The sequence below is a fragment of the Anthonomus grandis genome, chromosome 4, assembly GCF_022605725.1.
Source record: "Anthonomus grandis grandis chromosome 4, icAntGran1.3, whole genome shotgun sequence".
Lineage (NCBI taxonomy): Eukaryota > Metazoa > Arthropoda > Insecta > Coleoptera > Curculionidae > Anthonomus > Anthonomus grandis.
In genome coordinates this window covers 18,716,241-18,743,991 of record NC_065549.1, presented here as the reverse complement: position 1 = coordinate 18,743,991, position 27,751 = coordinate 18,716,241, and the positions used below count along the sequence as shown (strand labels likewise).

General features: G+C 31.9%; 2 protein-coding genes across 4 annotated transcripts in view; one reads left to right on the top strand and one right to left on the bottom strand.

Annotated features, from left to right (window-relative positions):
- Nucleotides 1–27,751, bottom strand: part of LOC126735697 (S phase cyclin A-associated protein in the endoplasmic reticulum) — a 206,783-nt gene that overhangs the window by 172,908 nt on the left and 6,124 nt on the right. For 2 of the 3 annotated variants that reach the window (XM_050439761.1, XM_050439762.1), the window contains exons 3-11: nt 26,625–26,793; nt 26,435–26,569; nt 25,704–25,991; nt 25,436–25,648; nt 20,723–20,948; nt 11,745–12,090; nt 5,503–5,703; nt 5,221–5,445; nt 4,936–5,096 (exon numbers count right to left, since the gene is read on the bottom strand). In XM_050439761.1, the coding sequence (XP_050295718.1) occupies nt 4,936–5,096; nt 5,221–5,445; nt 5,503–5,703; nt 11,745–12,090; nt 20,723–20,948; nt 25,436–25,648; nt 25,704–25,991; nt 26,435–26,569; nt 26,625–26,793 (1,964 nt within the window). The remainder of the gene's footprint in view (nt 1–4,935; nt 5,097–5,220; nt 5,446–5,502; nt 5,704–11,744; nt 12,091–20,722; nt 20,949–25,435; nt 25,649–25,703; nt 25,992–26,434; nt 26,570–26,624; nt 26,794–27,751) is intronic. The other variant, XM_050439763.1, reaches the window with a different exon arrangement.
- Nucleotides 13,219–27,751, top strand: part of LOC126735699 (putative autophagy-related protein 11) — a 71,292-nt gene continuing 56,759 nt past the window's right edge. The window contains exon 1 of the mRNA XM_050439766.1: nt 13,219–13,264. The gene's annotated coding sequence lies outside the window, so the exon portion shown is untranslated. The remainder of the gene's footprint in view (nt 13,265–27,751) is intronic.

Sequence of the window (27,751 nt, the reverse complement as noted above, 5' to 3'; positions counted from 1 at the left end):
CAACCGATTTAATTTTTTGGCACTGTTGAATAGACATCTTAATGCTGCTTACAATGAGGAGGGAATTAATAAAAATTTATGAAATATAAAATTAAACGTCCCCCTGTATATCCATTATCCCCTATATATTGACGTGTTTTTTTTAAGAAGTTATTAAGGCTGGCTCGTTGTGAAATGAAAGCATTGTATATAGGCGACCATCTGATGTAACCGTACTCCAACTTAGCTCTAACAAATAAGCATAGTATAACAGCCTGAGTGTAGACATCTCAGAAAAATGTTTTCAATTTCTTAATATGAAACACAATAATCTAGACGCACTTTCCATCATTTGATCAATATGTGGAACAAAAGAAAATGTATCATCAAATACCCTCAGGTCTTTCACATCAGCAAGTCTATTAACATGTTCGCTGCCAGGAAAAATTTGCTATTATGTCACTAGCGCCTGTTTTATACCTATCTTTAAATTTTTTGATTTGTTTACAACTCTATTATGATATCTAAAACATGTTTTAAATTTGAGTTAGTCAACTTAAACTGAGTTAACTTCTATAACTGGACTAACTAATAACTGGACTGCGAAGGTCTTTTACATGTTTATGGGTTAATTTTCTTAGACGATAGTATCGCAGATAGAAACTATGAACCCACTGATGATAAATCATCTGGAAGTTCGGATATAAATTCTCCTGGCTCCCTAATTATCTGGTAATTCTGGCACAAATTCTCCTTTGCCAAGAAGTAGTGCTGCGTCTATGCCTACGCAAAACACAGATACAGACGACGGTTTAGCTAATAACGCCGCATCAGATAATATGATATAGATAATTTTAAAAGGTAAACAACCAGTTTTATTATACAAAACAAACCCCATCTTGCTGAGCTTTTGTGCGAAGAGCCTCTTAAATTATTAAATTTTTTACTAGTTGTTGATTTTTTTTCCAATTCATTGTTGACTAAATGAATCGTCATGCCATGCAAGTTATTACAAATAATGCAAATGTATGGAGCAAATCTAGGTTACATAACTCACTACCCACAAATTAAAATTAAATCAAGAAGGTTTTTGGCTTGCTTTCCTATATGGGTATTTTAAAAATACCTAATGTACAAGCCTATTGGAGCCGAGAAGGTATGTATAAAAAATATATGGCTCCCAAAGTTATGACACGTATGGGATTTGAGCTGTTACTACGTATATGGCGCTTTGCAGATAATTAGAAAATCAGGCTCCATAAGATTTAACATTTGATTGACAAAATAGTTACAAATTTTAAATCATCATATGAACCTTCCGAAACTTGTTGCATTGATGAATCTCTTATTCTATTTAGGGGCAGATTAATAATGCGATAATATATAAAAAATAAACGCCATAAGTATGGAATAAAAGTATTTAAGTTATGAAGCAAAGGCTATACCTACAACTTAAAAGATTGATAGATAGGCAAACATATTTGATAAGGACATTGCGAAAAAACAAACGAGGCCTCTCAAAAGATCTGGTAAACAAAAAACTTAAATCTGGAGAAATAATCGCTCTCGAAAACCAGGGTAGTGTTACAGTAATTTCATGGAATGACAAATGCAACGTCCTTTCTACAAAACACGCAATACAATAGTAGACACGAAATGACAAACAAAAAACTGTAACGAAGCCTGAAGCCATTGCAGTATATAATGCAGGAAAGTCGTCGGTCGATATATCTGATCAAATGCCAGCTTACCGACGCCTTTGCGTAGAAGTTTTAATCGTACCGTAAGTTAGCCGTGGAGATTATCCTAAATACTGCAATGGTCAATGCATGGATAAGGAAAGTGTGGATGCCACAGTTCACTTACTTCAGTTTCGAGAAGATGTCAGATATGAGTTATGTGAAGCCAGGATCCTTGAGAGCAACCAGAAGCAGAGATTACTCCAAAAAGAAAACGCCAAAAGCACGAAATAAGCAAAAGTTACTATAGAAAACGAAGACCTTGCAGTAAATGCAATGAAAAACTTGCAATGCAATGAAGAACCAAAAAAAGGATGGAAAGAAGCACGAAAACCCACGTTTTTATTGTAAAGGCTGTGAACCCGTTTTTTTGCTTGGAATGATTCAATAAACTTCATAGATTTTTAAATCCAAAGTAAGATTTTTTTATTTTAGATAGATTGTTTTTGTTTCAGATTATTTCAAAAATAAACAATATATTAAGCAAAATATTCCTTTTTCTCTAATCTTCCATATCTATAAGAAAATTTTATAGAAATAAAATATGCAAAATAATAAGATCATCAGGTGGCATAGGAATATTGAATATTTAGCTTGTGGCTATAAATCGCGTTAGCGAAAGTAGCAAATATTCTTCTCAGTGTTATAAACCATAGTGGCGAATAAAACTAATAAATTTTTGGTCTTATAGACCGAGTTGGCAGCGAACGTGTTAAGAAAGTATTATTGTTTTTTAGCCGACCATAAGACAACAACGTTACACTTTAAAACATTAAGTTCAAGGCCATTTGTAATACATCATTGACAAATTGCATTAACACAGGCTTGAACACTGGCGCAGTCTGCTAAAGTGGTAATATGCAGAAAAATATTGATATCGTCGGCATAGGCCAGCATTTTGCATCCCAACAAATAAAGAAGACCATTTATGAAGATGATAACAGTGGCCCCAGAATTGATCCTTGGGGCACACCCGACGTTGCTATGAAAAATGCTGACCTCATGCTTTCAATCTCGACAAACTGCCGACGCCCTATAAGGTAGGATTTTAATAACCTGATCAAGTTGTTAGAGAAATCAAATTGTTCAAATGTCTTAATTAATAGAAATAATATGTTAATTTGATCAAAGGCCTTGCGAAAATCGGTGTATATTACATCTACCTGTCCCCTATCGCTACAAATTTCGTAGACAAAAGAGGAGAAATTACAAAGATTAGTCATACTTTTGGGATAGAATCCACCATGGTTAATTGATAATTTGTTTTAAACTTTTGAAATTAGGATTTTTTCTAACATATATTGAATCATAACATACAATAATCAACTATCAAAATTACACAAGAAAACATATTTAAACAAGTCTTAGGAAGTCTAGAAATAGTACAGAAAGGAATCGTTTTCTTACATATTTTAAACCTTATAACAAAATATTCCAACCCAGAATAAATAGTAGAATCGAAATTGATAAGATTCGACTCAAGAATCATTTTTAATGCATACGCCAACATCATCTTATCACTTTGATAAAAACCGAAAATCCTTAATTAAAAAAAATACCTAAATCTATCATCTATCAAATGTATCAGTTATTAGACCGCGAAGTATCTGATAAAAAAAATGCAGGAAGATATTATCAACAGAATTTTAGAAATCTGTAAAAACATTATAATAATTTAAGTAAATTCGATATTGCTGTGACGAATTCCTTCGAATTCGTAATAATTTATCTATTGCATGGCACGTAATAATAAACTTAATCACATATTTAGAAGAACATCATACTTTTAAAAATAATTTTCATGATTTAATTATTCAGTCGACGTCGACCGTTTGTTCTTGTATTTTTATTTATTTTTTTATATACATATATCTAGAGGTAAAGATTTTATCTATCTCTTCGAGCTGAGCTCGTTTCTTCTTTTGAATATCCTACCTAACAATATTTTTTTATAATTATTTATTTCATTACTTCAAGGCTGAGCCAATTTAGAAGAATAAAATAAAATTTAAGTACCGATATAATAATCATCTGGAAATAAACAAAATTATAGCAAAAATAAAAAAGCACAAATTAACAAAAGCGTAAAAAGTAACCTTGCACACAATCTCAGTTCTTTAGTTTTTAAGTTTTAATTTAAATGAATTAACAGAGCTAAAAAGGTAAACGAAACATTGCAGGATTCTGACATCTATTATTGATATTGACATTGAACGGTACATTTTCCAAAATACCAGGGTAATAATAAACTCAATTTAATATTTTATAAAATGAAAGTAAGTAAAAATATGTACTAAAAATAATGAAAAAAAAAACAAAAAAGATACCCAACAGTTAATTTGTTTTTGGAAACTTTACCTGAAGAGCACCCTTAATTTTATGAATAATGAACATTTATAAGATTCCACCCCAACACCTTAATATTACTAGATCTAGGTACTATATCTAGATCACGAGAGAACATGTTTTTTTGACAAAAGTGGATTTTACAATTTGTCAGCGTCATATATATAATGTAGGGACAAGATTTTTTAATCGTATGCCTTGTTTTGAAACCGAGACCTGAAGTTTTTTATTTTTTCTCCACTCGATTATAAGGCTATAAGAAAAAAACTGTTTAATGTACGCATAACTGAATGGATAAAGTGTAACTATGAAAATATTTTGTTAAAGCTACCTTTTTTAACGTAAACAAATGTTATAATTACTAGTATACAGTGTGCCCAAAAAGTCTGGAAAAATACCTTTTACGGGTAAACGAATTACCTGATTAAAAAACGCTCGAATACGTCAATTATCTTTAATTTTTTTGCATGTTTTCAGATCTCTGAAAAATATACAGGGTCAAGAAGACTGGGCAGCTGTCAACTTTTATTTTAAATAGAACAGCATTTACTAATGCATTTCTGGATTCTACGATAAATTCTAAACACATTTCATGTATAACAGCCTATATCAATCTTGAACTATTTTCGAAATAACAACAATTGAAAATATTTTTTTTTTTAATTAATAAATTAGTAAGCAACAAATCCAACAGTTTGAAAATTTAAAATGACACTTTATATCCATATAAGAATGCTTAAGAAAAGCAAAAGACTAAAACTTAAAAAAATATATACATTACATATATATTATTGTTGATAAATAGAATATATTTCATAATGATAAAAGATATATTTTATATGATATACACCTATATTATCAAAAAACTTACCGTCTGGGCTTATTATTTCCATTTTTAAATCTTCGAGCTTTAACGGTAAGCCAACCATCGGAATGTTCGGTTTTTGTGTTGTCATTGTTTAAAGTCTCTTGGGAACTGGCTATACTATTACTAGAAATGCTTATACTGTTTATGTTTTCTCGTGACTGTCCCTAAAAGTAGACATTGAAGATCAAGTATTTCCAATAATATTGGAATAAAAAAACTTCCAAAAAGTAAAACATTTAAAAACTATCAAATGAAATCAAATTATCGTATAATTTATTTTAAACATACCTGGGGCACCAAAGTCTCAACAGAACTGGCATATTCATCGAAAGATAAACTTTTGCTCAGCTGATCTTTCGTCAAAGTGGTTTTGCTCTTCACTAATAAGACGAAAGGTCGATTTTGAGTCATTTTTTGTGCTGGTAATGGGCGAGCCTCATTGCCGTGATTTGGGCGTAGGGTGTTGTTAATTTTGGGTCTATTCTGAGTACCGGAAAACTTCATATCGCTCACCTAAAAAAGGGCAATATTCAATTATCTGCTTAACTTTAGGGCGACTTTAACCTTTACATGTTTTCTATTCATGTCAATTAGAGTTTTGCTTTTTGGTAAAAATGGCTTGGGACGTGAAGGAAGCGAAGAAGATGGTATGGCTGTAAATTCTTTTCCTATAGAATATTCAGGATTATTTGGAATACTTTTTGGCTTGTGAGGGAATCTAGGTTTCAAGATATTCTGGCATGGAGGTTTTTGGGGATTCATTTCAGAAGCCTATAATGAGAATTGAATTATTGTAAAAAGATTTAAAAGGCATATTTTAAAATTATATATTCTATGAATAAACCTTAGGCTTTCACGATACATGGTGTCAATCAGTAGTGTCAGAAATTATTTTTATTTCACTTCTTGCATTATTAAATTATGTCCTATTCTCCCTATATAAATATCAAATTAAAACAGTAGACTCACAATTAGTCGTTATTTTACATTCTAATTTTTCAGAGGGCGAAATATGGATATGCTCGCAAAAATGTCAAAAGATCTCGAAATCATGCTCTCACTTAAAAAACGAAACTTGGAAGATTTTGGACGCATTCTCAGAAACCAAAAATACGGACTTCTCAAATTAATAATTGAAGGTAGAATCGAAGGCAGGAGAGGACCTGGGCTAAAGAATTTGCAACAATGGTATAATGAGACGACGACAAGTCTCTTTAGAAAAGCGGTCGGCAAAGTACAGAGAGCCCTAATGATTACCAACGTTTGTACAAGAAAAAGAAGTAGAAGAATTTTTCGAAAAACTAAACACAATTATAAATCTCTCTTATTTCCAAATTTTAAGAAATAAACTGGATTAGCATAAAATCTATAACTAGGGTTATCATAGCAATATATACATATTATTTTTTCTTCTAGGAAAGGGATTCTAAGGATATTGGAAAGGACACAGAACTAGCAAGTGGTGACTGGGTGAAGGATCACAGATTATTTTAACAATCCCTTTAACTAACCTCTTCCATAGGAAAAAATTTATTAAATATAGACCTACAAGTAAGAAACTGCTAATAAGAGAATAACTTTTTCAATTCAAACTTTAACAAAACTTTCCAATAGTAAAACTCGAAAAGTCGAGAGTCAAAAAAAACGTGGGTTTTGCATGAGTTATCTTAAACTCTATAAACCACTAAAAGAAAGAAGCAGCTTATTAAAAACTACTCCCAAGAATTAGCAAACGAGTATATAAAAACACAGAAATGTTTTAAATAAACTAATTAAGTCAACTAAAAATATAAAAAGCTTTGGAAAACCATCAATGAGGTAACTCAAAACTTTTTATGAAAATATTCACATAAAAACCGAAAAAGATATAGCTAATATTTTTTTTACAAATATAGGTAAAACCTTAAAAAACAAAATTGATAAAAATTCAAAATTGCCAAACTACAACATAATTCATTATTTTTAAAACCTATTACTGAAAATGAACTGTACTTACATATGAAATCCCTAAAAAGCTACCTCTTCCCCTGGAGAAGATGGTATAACGGTTACATTAATTCAAAATAACAGTTTTCATTAAACCTTTGATATATACAGGGTATTCCGGAAAATGTTTATTAAATTATACCAAATACTTCAAAAGGTATTCAAGAAAAACCGATTTCCAGAGGCGTCTTTAACGGAGGGCCTATAGGATTTTTTTTAAAGGAAAGTTATTACTTTATTGTTTTCCAATTTTTTTTTAGGTTCTGCCTGAATCCGAGAGATTCTCCACATTTTCCGGGATACTCTGTATATTTAAGAAGTGCTTACGATCAAACGTAATTCCAGATTCTTGAAGTGTATCTAAAGTTAACACGATCTTTAGTGCGAGACAAAAGTCAACACTGAAATAGGTCAGGGTTTTTTTCTAAATTGTTTGTAAATTGCTTTAAACGATTTGTTAAATTTTTTGAAAAAAAATATATTTTATGCAATAACTGATTTGGATTTCAAGAGAACTTTCAGTAGAACAGATCTACGGAAGACGTTATGTTTAAACTAATAAACAATATTTATTCCCACAATGCTAATAAAACAAAAACTCATCAAAGCGTTAGCCCAATATTCTTTTCGATAAGTTAGAAAAAATTTGTATAAGGGGAGAACCACCGCTTCTTCTAATAAAGAGAGTTCAACAAGACCAATAGCTTCTTTAGTGCTGCGTCTACTTCTGGCTATGATATTATCTCCATCGCAGAAACTTGGCTCCAAAATGATATACTTGATGGTGAAATCCTTCCTAACTCATACGTAATGTACCGTTCTGACAGAAGAACTGACCTTGTTGCTGCATCAAGGGATGGTGGTGTTCTACTGGAAATTCTGAACCACCTCTTCTCGGATTCCTCGACCTCTCTGCGATCAGCCAAGAAATACCAGAAATTGACCTGGTAGGATGTAGAGTCAAATTTAATAATTTTTACTGTATATTTTTGTACTGTAAATTCCTCCTTCCATCGACTCCGTGCAATTAGAACGCTTTCTCGAAGCCTTTTCGAGGGTTAATGCAATCTATTTTGAACATGTGATTATCCTGGGAGACTTTAATATCCCCACTTATATTAAACACTCGGTATCGCCAAATAGTAAACGTCAACTTCTAAGTAATTTTCTTGATTTCCTGAACTATAAGCAATCAATAACGTGGTAAATAACAATATTCGCTGGTTGGATTTAATCTTTGCAAGCTTTGGCATCTCTATACACTCGAAGGACACCTACCATACTTCTCTGTCATTTGAATTCCATGCAGGTCTTACCTCTCTCAATAACCTACCCCTTAATAAAGCTGAATTAAAGGAATTTCATTTTAGGAAGGCTAACTTTCCACTATTGTATCAGCTGCTGCTAGATACTGATTGGTCGCCTGTCACGGGACGTCAACTTTGCATGTGATGTTTTTTATGATATACTGAACAATACTTTCTCTAGAGCGGTACCCTTCAAGGTAAAACGTAAAAGATGTTTTCCTCCCTGGTTTTCGGGGGGACATTATTTGTAATATATATAAAAAGGAAAGAGCATCTCGTGATTTTAAGATTTCCAAGTCTAATCATGATCTAGAGATATTTAAATCTCTGCGCAAGACTATTAAAGCTCTAACTGCACACAAAACTCTAACTGTTGCACTTACAGACCCTTTGCCCCACATTTTTAATCTGATCCTTAACACTGGTATTTTTTCCAATATCTGGAAGCAAGCCAAAATTTGCCCTATCTTTAAAAAGGATGATGCTGGAACAATAGAGAATTTTGATTTGGCTCTATATAAATTAATTTTTCCCAAGGTTAAATCCATGCTGGCCAACGATCAACATGGCTTTGTTTCTGGTCGATCACGTACTACAAACCTAGCATCTTTTTCTCAGTTTGTGTGTGAAGCACTTAATGATAGAGGTCAAATCGATATTATCTACACAGACTTTCAAAATGCTTTTGACCAGATTGACCACTTCATCCTATTAAATAAGCTTGAACGCCAGTTTGGATTCTCCGATCGCTTGATAAAGCTCCTTAACTCCTATTTAGTTGTCCACTCTCAATCTGTAATGGTCGAAGGTAGATCTGCTTGTTTTTCACCCACCTCTGACCAAGTTCTGAGCCCTGATGGACTCCATCAGGGCTCAGAACTTGGGCCCCCTTCTCTTTAATGTTTTTGCTAATGACTTGATCTCCACTCTCAGTCTCGGTTAGCATATACTGATGACTTAAAGCTTTTCCATAGGGTTGACTATATAGCTGATTATGGTCAACTGCAAGAGAACATCAATACTGTACACCATTGCTGCACTTTGAACAGGCTTAACTTTAATGTGTCCAAGTGTAATGTGGCCAGCTACTTTCGAATCAAAAGTTCAGTTGCCTTTAATTATTCTTTTTAAGTCAATGGAGAGTCTCTCGCAAGGTCTACCTGTTTTAGGATCTTGGAGTCACCTTTGACCAAAAATTTTCTTTTATCCCTCACATCTAGAGCTACTCGGATGCTGGGCTTTATTATTATAAATTGCTTTTTTCGAACACTGCCCCTGCCAAAACTCTCTACTATGCATTTGTTAGATCTAGGCTGGACTACAGCTCCCTCATTTGGTATCCCATTTATAACCAGCACATTCACCTATTGAAATCAGTCCCACGGCGAGTCCCATTTAAGGATAATAATTGATATACATATATATGATGGATTCCATCATCCTTAAATGCCAAGATTATATATCCTCCAAAGGGTTTTGACCATAACCTGCTGCTCTTTAGATATACCGAACGGTCACTTGCGAAGAGGAAAAAAATGCAGTCGGTGAAATTCTTGTTTAATTTACTTAACCATAAAATTGACCGCCCATCCTTTTGGAAAGGATTTGCTTTCATATACAACGCCCAGGATCTAGACAGTGTCCAGCTTTTACCTTGGACACGGCCAGGTCCAGCATTCTGTACCAGAGTCCTATTGACTTTATGTGTCAAAACTTTAACACTATTTCTGATTCTTATGATATTCACCATGACAATCTGGCACTTATTTTTAGTCGCCTGCGTATAGTCGGTGGGGGAGGCTAGGTTATTTAGTTCTTAGTTTGAATACATTTAATTACATTTTTTTTATGTTCTTCTACTTTTTTTCTGCTTTTTTGATTTTGGTTCATTCTTAATTCTTATCCTAAATTAGTGATGATTTTTTATTATTTTCTCAAACTCACTATTTTTCTTTTTTTTTATATAGCAATTCTTCTATAGTTCATGCACTTGTACTTGCACATTTATATATTTAATTGGTTTTCCTGTAACTGGGTATTTGTAACCTGTTGAAAACAAAGCTTATTATTAGTATAAAGCTTATTATTAAAGAATTATTTAACTGAAAACAAAAAGTTAAAATTAATAATGTTTCTAGCGACTATGCGAACATTACTACGGGGGCGCCTCAGAGTACGGTGTTAGGCCCTATACTCTTTCTGTCTTGTTTGAATGAAATTGGTAACATTTAAAAAAATTGCAATGTGGTATCATACGCTGAAGGCATAGCTGTGTTATTTTCAGCTAACAATTGGAATGAAGTATATTGCCGGGCAGAGTTGGGGTTGAACATTATTTGCTGTTGGCTAGGTATAAGTAAACCGAGTTTAAATTTTCAAGAAACTAATTTTATTGCTTTTTTTCCCACAAATGCAAATCAACAGAAAGATGAATTTTTAATGCTCCATACGTCAACTTGTAGTAAAACCACAAAACTTCTGTGTCAAAATTAAACATATTTATTACATCAAATATTTGGGTATAATTATAGATCAAAATCTAAAATGCGATGAACTTGATGTCTACACTTCTAAAATTAGAAAATTATTTTACAAATTTATTCAGCTCAGAGATATATTAAACAGAAAATGTTTACAATTCATTAATTGAATTAATTGAATCTTAAGATCTGGAATTGTTGTTTAGGGAGCCTCGTAGATACTTTACATTGTTGTTGTATGAAGAATTAAGGTCCTTTAGAAATTTAATTGTATTATACTGTTTGTTGTATTTTCCAAAAATAGATAACTGTTTTTCCTGGTGTCACATCCACAAGACATCACTCCACAAGAATCAACTTGAAAGAAAATCTTTGCACACTCAAGTTTAGTAATTCATTTTGCTGTAGATTTATCACATATTTTCTGCCTAAAGTATATAGCATGCTGTTCATTTATATTAAAATGCTGGTTATGAAAGGTGGTTGCAAGAATAAAAGATCAATAAGATTTTTGATTTTACAAAACAAGAAAAAAATTCTAAATTTATTTTGTATTTGAATTTAAACATATTTTATATTTTTATTCCTTTTTAATATTGCCCACTTTTACGTTTCTGCTGGCTCCTCTGTCGTCCGCCCAACTTTGTCCATCTTGCCATGCAACAGAGTAAACAGAGAGTGAATCGGTGCACACAAATTGATTATCAATTTAGACTCGATCACTCTCCTCAAAACAAAAACAAGTAGGTACACAGTTATTTAATTAAAGTTTTGAGGTATTAATATATTGGAATTTATAACTTATATATAATATATTTCATTTAATTTTGGCTTAATCTGGTATAATCCAGCGCCCTTAAGAAACAAAAAAGGGACATGTTACGATGGATGCTAAAAGACCAAAGGTTATACCCTCAAATCTGAATCACAGCAATTGATGGGAAAACTGGACATTTACATATTCATGATTTACATATTCAGAATAATAACTATTTAGATCTTTCAAAAATTCTAAATGGCTCTTGCTGAAGACACTTACCGTCCGACTTCTGGTTAATCCCTGTCCTCTCTGTGTCCCCGTAACACTTTTTCCACTTTGAACGCTTCTCACTTCCACTTTTGGTCTCGGAGGTACTATTTTCGCAGAAGCGCTTTTAGTCAAGGCCACAGAATACGCGGGTCTCGTCACTGTATTTGCTGGTTTTACGGGTGCGGTCCTAGGACTCTCAATGGTCGAAGTGGGTTTCATTGTCGCCGCTTGCCGGATGTGAAGTTTCACAGCGGGGGTTATATTTTTGGGCGCTTTATGGTCAGGCTCTGATTTTTCTGGATCCGTTTGGCATTCTTGGTTTATTTTGAGCACATTTGATTTTTTCGTTGGCAGTCTGTAATATACATAATATTGGTAGGGAATTTCAAACATATTTATTTATTTGCTTCATATAACAGGAACTGTCTATAGTAAGGCTAAAGAGGCAAATTATATAATTAACTGTAACAGGTCCAAATAAAATATAATAAATCACAACAAAAAATTAATCATCACAAAACATATTGTCAAATAAATAATGCTTACAATTTAATATTGAAATACGTTACTCTATATTTTTATCATATATCTCTATACAGTGCTTTCATTTCAAAACGATCCACCCTTAATAACTTTCTTAAAAAAAAAAAAAAAAAAAAAAAAAAAAAATAAATAAAATTCTCTATTCAACGGTACCAAAAAAAAATGAAATCGGTAAATGTGTAAGCAAATAGTTAGCGAAAATGTCTCGAAATAATGAATATTTACTACTAATTTGACGTGTTTTTTTTTGTTGTTTTTTTTTAAGAAAGTTATTAAGGGTGGATCGTTTTGAAATGAAAGCACTGTATATAAAATGACTTGTCCTAACTGATAATCAACGTACAGCCCAAACGGTAAAACCTAGAAATATAAAATTTGGGGACAACAGTCCTATGGTTATGTAGGCGTCCACTAAGAAGGGATATTTTGAAATTCCATCGGGAAGGGGTGGCTTTTCGGAAAAAACTGCAAAACACTTCAATTTAATTTAATTTTAATGAAAACAACAGAATTCTCTTGAAAATTCCGCCACCCTAAAGGGGTGAAATGGAGTGAAAAGTTCTTCTACGAAAATTCTTTCTTTTTAAACTTATAGCGTTGAAAATTCATATTTTTACATATTACGAGAAGGTAAAACAAAAAATCTTGTTTACAAAGAAGTCCTTCAGTAGAACTTTTCTTTTTTTTTCAAATTCCACGCGAGCAACGCCGCAGGCATTCAGCTAGTAAAATATAAAATAAAAACAATGTTTGCACCATTGTTTCGTAAGCCAGGTCGTTACCCGAAACTTGGTAATAGACAAATAGCTGAATTGACTTTCGACATAATTCTAATTAACTATTTCACATAAGCAATATTTTTACATAAGCAACTGATATTTGTGTCACGGGGATGTTAGGAAAAAGGTAAAAAAGAAAAGAATCGACATGGCTTTGAGGGACGTCAGGAGTAAAAGTGAGAAAATGAGTTCCTTCATTGTTACAATGTGAGTACAATACTTTTTTATTTTAAAGAAGAAGCCCGCAATTCTCGTTTGAACTTGTTTCTCATTTAGTTAACGTTTTATGATTTTTTTCTCACAATAAATTATTGAGTGCTTATTGAAATATGTTTATTTTAGTGTATCACTGCAATTTATTACTTTATTTCCGATCCCTCAATAAACTTTAATCGCAGCAAGCCCCAGTGTGACATATCGTGAAGGTGCTTGATCCTTTTGTTAGTTAAAACGATAATTTTTAATTAACTGGAACAATAATTGCGGTTTCTTCTCTTGGTTAATATTATTTGCAACAAAATGTATTCATTTATTTTATGTATTTATCCATATTTTACTGCCTTGTTGATCTTTATTTTTAATAATACGATTTTACCATTTTAGCTATCTCTGTTTTTATCGTCATATTATTCGTTATATCACCCTAAAGTGTAAACCTGCCAAGTCACATTTTACCTATGTTACAGGAGAGTCAAAAAACCGCCTAAATCAACTATATTTTACCTAAATTATTGTAAGTTTGCCTTGTTTTATTGGTTTTTATTAAATAAATGATTATATATTAGAAACAATATAAAGCTGTGTATAACAAACTGTTTTAAGTCAATAAATAAAAATAGGCAGGTTTGCATTTTGTGAACTCAAATTTTGGCTGGACTTGGCAGGTTATCCCCATAATATTAATTAATACCTTAATATTAAATAAAACCAAAATACTAGTAATCGTTTAATATTTTATTACAAAAAAAATACTAAAATTATTTAAATTAACAAAGTAAAAAATAAGTGAAAAATAATATTATTTTCTTCTTCTTAACATAATTTTATCCTAAATTACTTTGTTTTATGGGACAAGTCATCATAAAATGTATGGTAGTCCCGGGGAAAAAGTTTTTTTTATAGCCTGTAGATCTTCATATTTTCGGGAAGCTATTTTAATTCTCTCCAAGTAAAGTGGACTTAAATCTTCCCATAAATATGTTCTAGATATTCGGCCTTTCCTTTGTGGAAGAATTTCCCACGAATATCATATAACTTTCAGGCCTCCTTTAACATTACCAGGTCTGATTTTTTTATAATATTGCACACAATTAAAACTTTTAAAAAAGTCGTAAGTAAGATAGTTTACATCATACGGCGCAGGAATTTTTCTTGCCTGTTGGCAAACAGAAATATAATCAGCAGGTATATTAATTACTCTATCTTTAAGCTTTTGCTCAATTTTAGCATGAACAGAATCAACTTCCATCTGCGTATGTCCAGGCAATAGCAATGTTTCGACATAGTGCAGTTGCGATTTTGGTATCCACATCCATCAGAATATATAATAAGGGCGACTTTTTCATTAGGGTCTTCTGGAGGTGTAATATTTGGCAATATTTTTTTTCTAAAAAAAATAACCATATGCTTGCAAATTCTTCCGCATTAAGTTCACCTTCAGATTCATTCCATAGAAAGCAATAAGCGTCTGAATTCATTAAATTATAAAAACAAAGACTGTGCACTTGAAGTTCGATTGATCTTGAAGAAGAAAATCGATTTAGGGACCGGAAAAGATGGTTAACTCCTGGTATTCGCATTTCCGGTCGTAATCTTAGATTTTTTGGTATTTAAAAAAAGTTCTACCCGATAAATAATTTTGTTTACCGAAAAGTTGTGTGTGAGGCGAAAAGACTCTATTATTCCAAACGTTTGAAATATTCCTCCAATGAGCAACGCGAAGCGTGGTAAATTGTTAATGAGGTTGTGTCCAGAAGTAATGGCTCTCAGGAGGTGCAGATTGATTCTGACATATTGAATAAGTACTTTTGTTCGGTTGCTGATATCCTCACAAAGGGTCTCTCTTCCACTTATGACCCTCTCAAAGTTTTACCTACCACTAGTGGAAACTCATTTTACCTAAGCCCCACTACTCCCAGGGAGATTTTTTGCACTATAGGATCGATGAAAAAGAAAAGGACATCTAGTGACGATGGTATTTCAGTGAATTTATTGGAAAAACTTCCTTTGAGTGCTATTCAGGCTCTTTCTGATGCTATTAATATTTCATTTCAGTCGGGCACATTTCCTCTTTGCCTAAAATTAGCAAAAATTTTGCCTCTTTATAAGGGTGGTGATCGTTCTAGTCCATCCAACTATAGGCCGATTTCAATTTTGTCTACTTTATCTAAGTTAATTGAAAGACTTATGAAGGATCGTCTTTTAAGGTTTCTTCTGGGGGAAGGGGTTCTTCGAGATGAACAATTTGGTTTTCTATCAGGGAAAAGCACCTCTGACGCTATGTTTGATTTCTTGTCCAAACTTCTCCAGGGTGTTAATGGAAGAGAGGCGACTGCGGCGGTGTTCTGTGACTTGTCCAAAGCTTTTGATTGTGTGAGTCATAAGATACTGCTTCAGAAGCTTTCTGCTTATGGAGTTAGGGGTGTTGCACTGAGGTGGTTTGAATGCTATTTGTCTGGTCGCGAGCAGTCTGTGTACCTTAATGGTGACTTTTCTGGTAGGGAGTCTGTGGATTGTGGTGTTCCACAGGGGTCAGTTCTTGGTCCCCTTCTATTTCTTGTATACATTAATGATCTTATTACTCTTAGCATATGTAGACATTTTACATTGTTTGCTGACGACACAACGGTTTTATGGTCGAATAAAGATCCCAAGCAGCTTGTCAGAGATGTTGCAGCCGATCTCCTGAAATTGAAGCAATGGTGTGATTCCAATCAACTTTGCTTAAATATGTCAAAGTCCCATATTATTGGTTTCAATTTTCAAGCTGAGAGTCTTGATTTTGGTGAGAACGCATTGGACATGGTAGACAATTCTGCATTTCTTGGTTTAGTCATTGATAAAGATTTAAAGTTTTCTGACCATATAATAAAGTTAAATAAAAAACTTGCTTCTGGCTGCTTCTCTGTTAGGGCAACCGTTCGTGAACTGGGGAGAGATGTTGCTGGTGATGTGTACTTTGCTTTGTTCGAGTCGCATTTAAGGTATGCTCTTCCATTTTGGGGTGCGTGTTCAAATTATCTGTTTCAGTCTGTTTTTGTGCTGCAAAAGAGGGCTGTCAGAAGTTTATTTAAGGCCCATTCTAGAATGCATTGTGGTAATCTTTTCAAAGAGAGCCGTATTTTGACCCTACCATCATTATTTATTTTGGAAACTGCGTGTTTAATATTCAAAAATAAGAACAGTTTTCCAATCCGACATCACAGTTATCCTACCAGACAGATTAATAATATTCCCCTTCCTATTCCTCATTTTACATCTATCAAAGATTCATTTATATATCGCGGTTTAATGATTTATAATCACATTAGCGTGGAATTAAGAAGTGTTCAGTCTTTGCGCCAGTTTCGTTGTAAACTGAAGTCATATTTGCTTCTAAAGGCCTTTTATTCGATTGAAGACTTTTTTAAGGCTGAGGATATTGTGTAGTAGATGCTAAGCTTTTAATCTGTTAATTTTAATTTTGAACATACCTTTATGTGTCCCTTTATCTCTGCTACCTTTGTCTACATGCATATATTTTGTTTTATAAAGATTTTGTTTGTAACATTTTTCTCTTGCATTTTTTTTTTTTTTTTAGGCATTTTATATGTTGTATAAATTTATAAATTTTTTATATTTGTTTTGTAAAATCTGATTTGATTGTATTTATTTTCTGAAGCTTTGTCAATAAAATTCGTGTACATGTACCAAATTTTCGACAATAAAGTATTTGGAAGAAAGTTTTGTTTTATAATATAAAGTAGACACTTTAGATACGGGACACATTAGCACACCTTGCAAATCCACCGTAAATACATAATATTTTTGTGTATTTTTATCCTTTTCCTTTTTCTCCCTTGCCGCATTTTTCTTTTGTATGTGATTTTGTATTCATCCGAGATGTCGCCAACCTTGTAACTAACGCATTTTTCGCATTGATCTTTTTTCGGGTGAAAAATGGCATAATTTTTTTCTTCAAAAGCCTTGGAAAATGTTGCTATAGAAAGCGGCTGCACATTTTTTGATTCGCACCAATTATTGATGTAAAAATCATAAAGACTTTGTTTAGATTGCCACTCAGCTAAAAGGTTTTTTTTCTGATGTTGATCTGCAGTAATGAGACTCCATGACTGGCCATGATTTTAAAAATTGCAGTAAACATTCACGACGCAACTCGAATGGCTTCTTTTGACCTTCCATTGACGTTTCTCTTTGAACATTAGGCGAACGGGAATGAAAAGACCGTTTCCAATGGAGTATCGTCCAGCGACCTATTCCTAAAGTGGTAATGAACATTTTTGTTGCCACAAAACATCGTTTTTCCTCAACAATTATCGATAAAATTAAAAATAAAAAACTATTACGTAACTCAACTCATAATGTATATTTAAACACGTTTCAGAATGAGGACCGGGATCAAAACCCTATAAAATTCGTTACTCTTACATTTAATGGCCCTGTTTCCTATAAAATACAAAAACTTTTAACTTCACACAATATCAAAGTTGCTTTTAAATCTCAGAAGACATTGGGTAATCTCTTTTTAAATAATAAAGATAAAGATGATATTTTAGCGTGCAAAGGTGTATATAAACTTTCCTGTGAGTGTGGACATTATTACATTGGAAGAACAAAACGAAATTTTAAGAGCAGATTTGCAGAGCATAATAGATGTATCAGACAACAATTCGGAATCTCTTTTTGCTAAACATATAATTGAAACTGGACATTGTACAGATTTTAATAGTAATTTTAAAATAATTCATCGTTTACAGGATAATCGCCTTTTGAACAACTTGGAGTACTTAGAAATTCAAAGATCACGTAAGAAAGACCATCACAATTCCTTAAATATACAAGTTCACATGGGAGAAAATAACCTAATTAAAACTTTATTTGACTAATAATTATTTATAAACGATCTACAGCCGTAGAGCCATCTATCGCGCGTCTAGGCAATTTATATTTATGAGATATATATAGTACTGTAAGTAACCTATATACACGAATTGATGATTGGTTTGTAAATAGATAGATGTCGTTAATGATATTGTTTGTTTGAATAAATTAATGTGGCGTCCGTTTTTTTACGATTTTAACATTGAAAATTATATACACCTACATACACGTATAGTACAGTGTTGATCTTGGATTTTTTTATTTGTTTATATTAATGTAGACGTAATTTTTTAAAAAGTTTTTATTATATTTGTGTTGTCCACGTACACTAATATAAATGTCCATTGTGTTTCTATGTGTTTTAATTTTATGATGTTGACAAATCTCGTTTTATAATTGTAAGTACCTAACATAATTTGTATCGCCAGAAAAACGTTCTATTTTCTATTATATTTTAAAGTTGTAATGTCTTCTTTTTACTTTAGTCCTTGGCCTGATGATGTGACATGTGGAAGTCACGTAACTGGTAGCCAATAAATAGGAATTTTCTGGATAATTAAGACTTTTTTTGACCCCTTCTTGTGCACTGTTAAAAGTACGTTGCCTTTGACCTTCATTTACTGCAGAGCATTTTAATATTCCTTTAGGGTTTAGTTTACATTTGCACCTTTCCTTCATTGTACGAGGTTTTTTTGGATTGTTATTATAGATCCATTTTCCTTTTTTTTTTGTTTCGTCCCAAGTAACTTTGACCCCTTTCTCTTAACTTTCTATTTTTTCCAGCAAACCACGTTGCTTCTTGTACTTGAAAGCGTTTTTTTTACGTTTTTTACTTTTTATCGGATAACTATAAGATGAGCCTGAGTCAGAATCCGAATATGGTACCAACCTGCTATCTTCGTCATCGGAAATATCAGAAATTGTAGATTCTATATTGGATTGTTTTTTAATATGATTGATTCCTGATGTAGAAGCACGAGGAGCTTCATTTAAGTTGTCCAGTAAAGGAATTTCATTCAGTGCAATAACTTCTTCACAATTATCTAATTTTGGACCATTTTCGTCAATAAAATCAATTTGCACATTTTCGGCTATTTGGAAGTTTTCAAAGGGTCGATTTTCTTTTATGGGAGAGTCTAATATATCCATTGGTAACTCCAACGACAGGGGAATTGACTCTACACCACTGCTTTCCCCAAAAGAATACTACCAAGTATTATGCTCAGAGTCTTCTCCCAGCTCTGAGTATTCGGTTTCATTTGCTGTTTGGCCGATGGCCATATCAAGGATTCATTTGGCACGTGACATCTTAAATTAAAAAAAAAACTTGATTCATCACCTATTATAATTTAAAAAGGGTTTACATAAATATATATTTTTTTGGCAAACAATTTATTGCTTATTGTGGTTAACACGCTTTTCTATAAAAGTAAATACCATAAAAGTAACTTATTGCTGTACTAAAATATTATATTTTATTTAATTTGTCTAATTGTAAGAAAATTAATTAATAATATTATTTAATTTTGTAAGTTTTTTGTTAAGTAGAAAAACTGTTTTCTCCTCATGATATTTAAAAAAACATTTAAGAAATACTGCCAAGTCCTATTAAAACAATAAACGATAATTAACGCTGAATAAAAAATCATTACTGCATGCAATTTGGATAACAATGTTTTAACAACTTACCTCTTGTGTTATTAAATAAAAAAAAAATTTCAAACGCCCAAAATACTAGAAGTAACTTAAAATAATGCACATTAAACTCAATTGCGATACGTTCTCACAAGATCACCGTTGAAAATGCACATGGCTGTGTCGACTTGACTGTGTTTACAAAGTGGATTTGAGTCGGCGGGAGTTAGCTGTTATTCTCATCGTATAAAATAAGGATTATTATTACACATTTGTAGTTGGCAGGTTATCTAATCAACGTAGAATATATAGTGCTGCCGGTTTTTCGAAAAAACGCATTTTAGCCAAAAATGGACTTAGCAGGTTTACACTTTAAGGCGACGATATAGATGAATCGCCGTCAGACTCGCCCGCCATCGTTTATATCCAAATATAACTATAATTCAGTTTAATTGATTCTACAATACAGAGAGTCATTGACTGCCAAAGAAAGTCTCGAGTCCTTAAAAGGATAAAACTTCTTCTTACACCATCAACAAATCATAAAATAAGTTTTATTAACCTTAAACAAATTGTTTATAGGTAGAAAGAATTTTTTATTTCTCGACCTTAAATAAGGCATTTCGAGCATAACAGCGCTTTTCCGAGTACCGAGATATTAGAAAAACAATTATTTTTCCAACATTAACTAATCTAGGGCAGGTGGATTCTGTTTTTAAAAAAATTATTAATTATTAAAAAAAAAATATTTTCTAAATTTATCTTTAACAAAATGTTATTATTATAAGAGCACCCTTTTGATTGAAGACTTGTAAATAAAAAACTTGTTGTATGGTTTGTATTTCTGTAACTGAGTGTATGAATTACATTATTTTTAGAAAAGCAAAAATAAATTAACATTAGAATTAAAACAGTCTTGCAAGATATTACCTTGGAAAATCTTCTGTGCTCGTTCCTTTTTCTGCGCTTTCGACTCCGACTTTCCGCAAAATGTCGTAAGTCCGTTGATCTTCGCTGGGAGAGTCAATATTTTTTATAGAGCAGTTTGTGAAAAAATTTGCTACGTTTTCGGTCAGCTCTAATCCGATATTTTGCTTGTTTTGGTCCAGACCTAAGGTTTTTATTGTCTGTGATTGATCCTTTTGAGATTCAGTTTCTAAAAAAAATAAATAACGTTTATAAGAAGATTACCCTTTTAGAGACTATCTTTGCCCCAGATGATTTAGAACACAGTAAATAAAATTACCGATAATACTCCAGAAGCTTTGAAAGAAAATACTCGAGAAAAGTGGTGGACAGATGTTTTTCTCAAAGGAGTTCCCCCACCGTCCGTTAGACGGTGTAATCTTTATAGAATTTAAAAAATTAATTTGTTTTTTCTGTAAAACATTCCTATAGAAGATTCGAAGAAATATTAATTGTGTTTATTTTTGAGACAATAAAGTTGTTAGAAAACTTTTTTAAGATTGTCAATGGAATTTCAAATGAAATAAAACAAATATTGCGAAAGTGAATAAAATTCAATGCAGTTTGCCACACGAAATACAAGGTCTGTAAGTATGTTTTATTAACCCCTAGGGACTAATGTTGGGTTTAATTCAGTTATTCCAAGGGTGTCACGAATGGCAAACTCCTAGGCCGAAAGTTTTGAATTTTTTTATGTTAACTGAGAAAGATTTTTGAGGCTGTTGAAAAGAAATGTGATTTTTATTTTTTAGTATTGTCTTGTACCTGTCTTTGTTTTAACTTTATTTAAATTATGTAATTAGCGTTTATGTATATGTTAAAAAAAACTTATATAAACTTATATATAATTAAAAAAAACCTGTTTAACCAAAGGAGGGAAAAAACTAAACTCAAAGTCCAAGTCTCATAAATCAGCGTCGATTAAAGGTTACGCGTTTCGCCGCATTAGGGCATCATCAGACCTAAATAAAATTATCAAAATTAAATGATACGGAACAGAACGCTAATTAACAGAAAAGACATACCTATCGAAATACAAAAAACCACACACTAACTCACACTAACATAAATAAAAAAATTAAAATAAAATACGTTTACACCATCGTGTATTGTTATTGACTAAAATATGGAATTTAAAACGCCAAATATCACATCCAATACATATTATACATATTATCTTAAAAGGAATGAAAACAAATACGATGATGAAAGGACAAAAAAATATAAAAAAGATTTTTTCAAAAAATGCACCATTGGATCCGAAGTCCGAAGCATATACCTTGTCGCCAAACCGGGGTAATGATTGTATGCCAATAATTACATTATATGAGACAAGATTAAAATTTTATTGGATATTATTGAAAATGAGATTAGGTTCGAAATTAAAGATATCATTGACACAATTTAATATTCGGCTTCTCTTAGCTCTTGTAATTTCCAGCTTTTCGAGGAGATCTAGTTTTTTACCTTTTCCACACTCATGTAATATAGTTACATCATCCGACACCGAAAAGTTATGAGCAGTCGATAAAAGATGATTTGCAAAGGCTGACTTTGTTTCTTTAATATCGGTGTTTTTACAATTGTTGAAAAGACTCATATGTTCATTCACCGTAGTGGAAATTCTTCTACCAGACTGGCCAGCGGAACACTCACCACAATTCAAAGAATACACCCCAGATTTTAAAGTTTGGTCCATTTTATCATTTGTGTTTATCAAGTGTTTTTTCAAAGTGTTTGCAGTTTTAAAAGCTATTGAAAGATTAAGATTATTTTTAAAGAGTTTTGCAAGTTGGAGAGATATTGAACCAAAAAATGTTAAAGATCTGAATTTGTTAAGATTTAAAGAATTGGAGTGTAAGATGTAGTAGGGGAAGTTATATTTACTCATGTATACGAAAAAAAGTTTATTTATGGTAGAAAGTGGAAAACCGTTATTAACTGCAAGCTGCTTTATTATGTTAAATTCTTTATAAAAAGATTCCTTGGATAGAGGAAGGGTGAACATCCTATATAACAAAGAGTTAAATGAAGCAAACTTGTGGGTATGTGGTGAGTTAGAAGTGAATTGTATGATGTTGTCAGTTGTGGATGGTTTCCTGTATATATCGAATTCGATTTTATTATTATTCCTGATTAACAAAAGGTCTAAGAAAGGTAAACTTTTGTTGTGCTCCTTTTCTAAGGTAAATGAAATTCTACTATGTAGACCGTTTGTAAAATTTACGAAGCTGGACAATTGATCGTCATTGCCTCCCCAAACAATACAAATGTCATCCACATATCTTTTATACGCTATTATATGATCGGCGAAAGAACTGTTCATAATTTTGCACTCCAAGTTGTGCATAAAAACTTCACTTAAGAAAGGGGAAAGGCATGATCCCATGGCTAAGCCCCAGCCTTCTGTGTATACATTTTGCCATTGAATTTAAAAAAGTTTTGATCTAAAACAGTTTTTAGTAGCCAAATTAAGTCTGAAGAAATCAGCCTGGGTAGATTAGAATTTGCCAGTAAAGATTCCATTAGTTCAATGCAGTCAGTGGGTGGTATACTGGGTAAAAGAGTTTTCACATCTAAGGAAATTAACATTGCATTGTCTGGTATATATATGCCTTTTAAAAAATTAGCAAATTCGACGGAATTCTTAGTGGAAAAACAACTTCGGAAGCCTGTTACCTCTCTCAAAACCCCATTCAACCACGAAGAAAGTTTATAGCAAGGAGAGTCTACAAAAGATACCACTGGTCTAATTGGCTGTCCTTCTTTATGAACTTTAGGTAGCCCGTAAAGAAGAGGAGTTCTAGGGTTCATAGGATAAAGAGCCTCCTTTCTAATATAAAAAAACTCCAAGGTTAATAAAGATCTATCGAGAACACCTTTCATTTTTGTAAAAAATGAAGTTGCGGGATCCCTAGTCAAAGGTTGAAACTCATCGGTATCAAGAAAAACGACAACCCTATTCACATAATCTGTGCGTTTCATAACGACTAAGCAAGATCCTTTATCGGCCTTAGTGACAATCAAGTCATGTTGTTTAATTTTAGTTTTTAAGGATCTTAAGTGCTTACCATTATAATTAAAAGTTTTGTTTTTGTCCAATTTAGAATTTAAGAGGGAAATAATATTTGCTCTAAGGATATTTTTGTTGGTAATATCTGTAGTTTGTAGGATGTTTTCAGCCTCGACGGCTAGCGTTTCTCTAATTTTTAAATCAAATTTATGTGAAAAATTACATTTTAAGTTATGACCTAGAATATTTTCTTCATGGGTTGAAAATGAAACGTCAGATAAATTCAAAAATCTTTTGTGAAAATCAAAATATGATTTACCACCCAAGTTCTGTCTAAATTCAGGTAAATTACGTTGTTTTAATTGTGTCAAATTGGACGATTTAAGGTTGGAAATTTTCTTACCCAATCTCCCAAAAGTTTCAGATCCAAATGAGTCCACATCGTCCCTAAATTTTAAATCCAAACTACAAAATTCTAAAAAAGATAACACAAAAGTTGGAGTTAAATAAAAAAATTTAAGCTTAGAATTAACGGTATTTAGGTTTCTGAAATGATTTTTTATTTCTTCCTTAATCCAAATAATCTGAGTAGAAGCCCTTGCGTGTGCCCTGCATCTGATGCTTATAAATTTTGGAACTAGTTGAAATAGTAAACATTGTTGAAAAAACCAAATTTTCATCAGTAAACTTTTCCGTGCAATTAGGTTCTTCCTGTAGGTTCGAATGAGTGTAGCCTGACTGGCATTACGTAAATCAAAATAATCATCCATTCCTCTCAAAGAGAATTAAGTATATGACCAAAGGAGGGAAAAAAGTAAACTCAAAGTCCAAGTCTCATAAATCAGCGTCTATTAAAGGAACAAAATAGAAAACTATTCAATAACCAGTTTAAGAATTATCGTTAATAGAATTTAAACAAAATAATTTTAACAATGAAAGGAAGCTTTTATAGCTGACTTGAACTGAACCCTATTTATACTGAATATTTTTTGTTAGTACTATAAGATGGAAAACATGAAGTAATAATTGACCTAATAATAAAGTAATAAGAATTAGCTCTAAACTTTTAAAATGTCTGAATATAAATTTAAATATTGAAATTCTCAGGTGTCACTCTTAACATTCACTTCACTGATCCCGATATAAAATAAAAAAATTATAAATTTATTTTTAATATAAACACTTATTTTTACTTATTAAACTATATTTTTACTTAGGAGACATCATTGCTAGATTTTCTCTTGCCCTTCCTTATTCTTACATCATAACCTCTTTACTGGTAAGTCAAGTTATATGAAAAAGTGTAAATTTTTAATAAAAATGTAAATATTCTATTATATGCATTTTATAGAGGTATTTTAATCTTAGGAAATTTTATCAAAAATCCTTACTTTTTATCTTAGGAAATGTGTGTTTTAAAAGAAGTCATAACTCTCCTCCTCTTCCACTAAAGAAGAGAGGAAGTTTTTCTTTTTCTATCCAGATTGATAGTGACAAGATATTTTTCCAAAATTCATTATTACTTAAATAATTCTATTTTAGTAATAAATTATGCTGCTAAAATTCAAGCATAAGAATTAAAAAATTATATAAAACACCAAGACTAGAAGTAAAAAAAGAATATCAATAATATATAATTTTAAAACACTTTAAAATTTCTTTACCTTCCAATGAATTCTGCTTAGACATACAACTACTTTTCCCATTCCTTTGATCGATTGGCTCAGTAGACCCTACAGACACCTTATCATCTTTGACGGCGTTTTTCAAATCATCATTACTCTTCCTAATACTTGTTTTTCCTGTTTGTTTTTCAGCTTTTAATTTTGTGGGAATTGGTTTCTCTTTTTTGTTGGGCACAGCCTGTTTAGAATCACCTAAAAAATTTAATAAGATGGTAAGCTGTATTCGAATCATAGAATTTTTACTTGCCTTTACTAGCCGATACTCTTGCGCCACTTTTAACCTTAGCCTCTATAACTTTTCCTTCAATTTTCTTTTTTAAGTTCGTGTCAACTTTAGGTTGTGTCTTTGAAGGTGTCTTCTGACTTTCATCTTGCACAGCTTTTAAGGGTATTTTTTGCACTTCATCTTGCAATAAGTCAGGAATAGAAACTGGAGTTTCATCTGTTTGCAGACCAATTGGTATACCTTCTGGTATCGGCGGCTCAACTGGTGGCAAGGGGCTTGAAGGGCAGGAATTACAAGTGCAGTTTTTGCCTTTAAATGAGATTAATAGATAGTATGACCTGGGTATTCGTCAATAAAATGTTTTAATGCGCTGCCGGAAAGTATAACAAGCATACCATTTAAACAATATAAGAGTAAGGTCAGGGTAATATTGTTATGTAACTCCTTTTATTTCCTTTGACAAGTACTTAAAATTCAAATTTTCATTTTTTTTTGTTTAAATAAGTGTTTTACATTTTATACAAAGTCTTACTGTCTATTAATGTACCTATTTATATGCAAATCTTAACCAGATATCTGTGTTTCATTGTAATAAGATATATTTAACTTTAGATACTTAATGTTTGCGTTCTTATCGAATTTTTAATATATGGAACTTTCATTTTTGTTATTTAACTTTCTGACATATGTAAACATTTGTGATGTATTGACATGAATAAATTGAAATATCTAAATATTACGAAATAACTTACATTTCGTGGCTTGAATTCTTGGACTAATCTTGCCTGAAATGGTTGGGTTTGGACTATTGCGTCCACTGCCCAAGCTGGGACTGGATTTGCCTGACCTACTAGGTTTGGATAGAGCAGTTTTGGAAATATCCCAGGCTAAAATGGTAAAAATAAAAAAATCATTTGAAATACAGTGCGCAAGGGTATTTACCTAATGATGTAGGTCTTTGGAGTGCAGGTGTATTTTCATAATCCCACTTTAACTTGAACCAATCTGCCAGTGCTGAAAAATCTCTTAAGTAGTTTTCAAGTACCAAAACTACTTCTTGACACTCTGTAAGGCTTTCATGTGTCTCCACGGTGTTGTAAATTTCCGCCACCTTTAAAATATGTATATTTTCAATTCAATTTCTGGATGACAGTTTGCTTTCCATAAATGTAGAAAACTCTAAATTTGTTGCCTTCTCACTTTCTATATGATCCCTTCCTGACTTTAGGACCCTTACCCTGCATAAAGGCCTTCGTAGAATTGATTATGACTATGCTTGTGATTGTTAAATTAAGAGAAAAGATTCTATTAAATATTTGGGAGTGTTTATTAATGAAACCTTTACATGGAAAGAACTAGCAAAAGTCGAAAATTAATCTTTATTCTATGAATTAAATTCTATGAACTGAGAAATATTCTATCAATTAATTCCCTCAAATCGGTGAATAGGGCCTTAGTAGAATCGATTTTAAAGTAGGGCATTGCAGTTTGGGGTGGTGCAGGGGTAACGATTTTGAAAATTTTTAAATTGCTCAAAGATCGATCATAAAAATCATATTAAATAAGAATAAAAAATATCCAACTGAAAGCGGTTTATTTAATATTATTTTATTATCATTATTATTATTATTTATTGTTATACGGTATCAACGCCATTACTGTATTAGAATACTAGAACTATATTAGAATAATAGAACATAATAATTCATTTAATTAATAAATTCTCACCTAACCACAATAATAAACTATTAAATTCTAACAGAATTAACAACCATATTAACCATTTAATATGGCCATTAACACTGATTTGGCTCTGATAACTTAACTACAATCCATAAATGAATATAAAAAAGAACAATGACTAAAAGCTAATATGACAAATATTAAAAATTAAATACCTTCCCTAATTAAATATAAAAAAATTGAAAAAAAAATTAACAAAAAGACTCAAATAATTTCTCTAATTTGATGCCTAAACTGAGATAAGGTAATGCCTAAAATATCCACTTCACCTGAGTTTAGCAATCTTAAAGTCCTATCAATTGGAGAGTGAGATGCATAATTAGTGC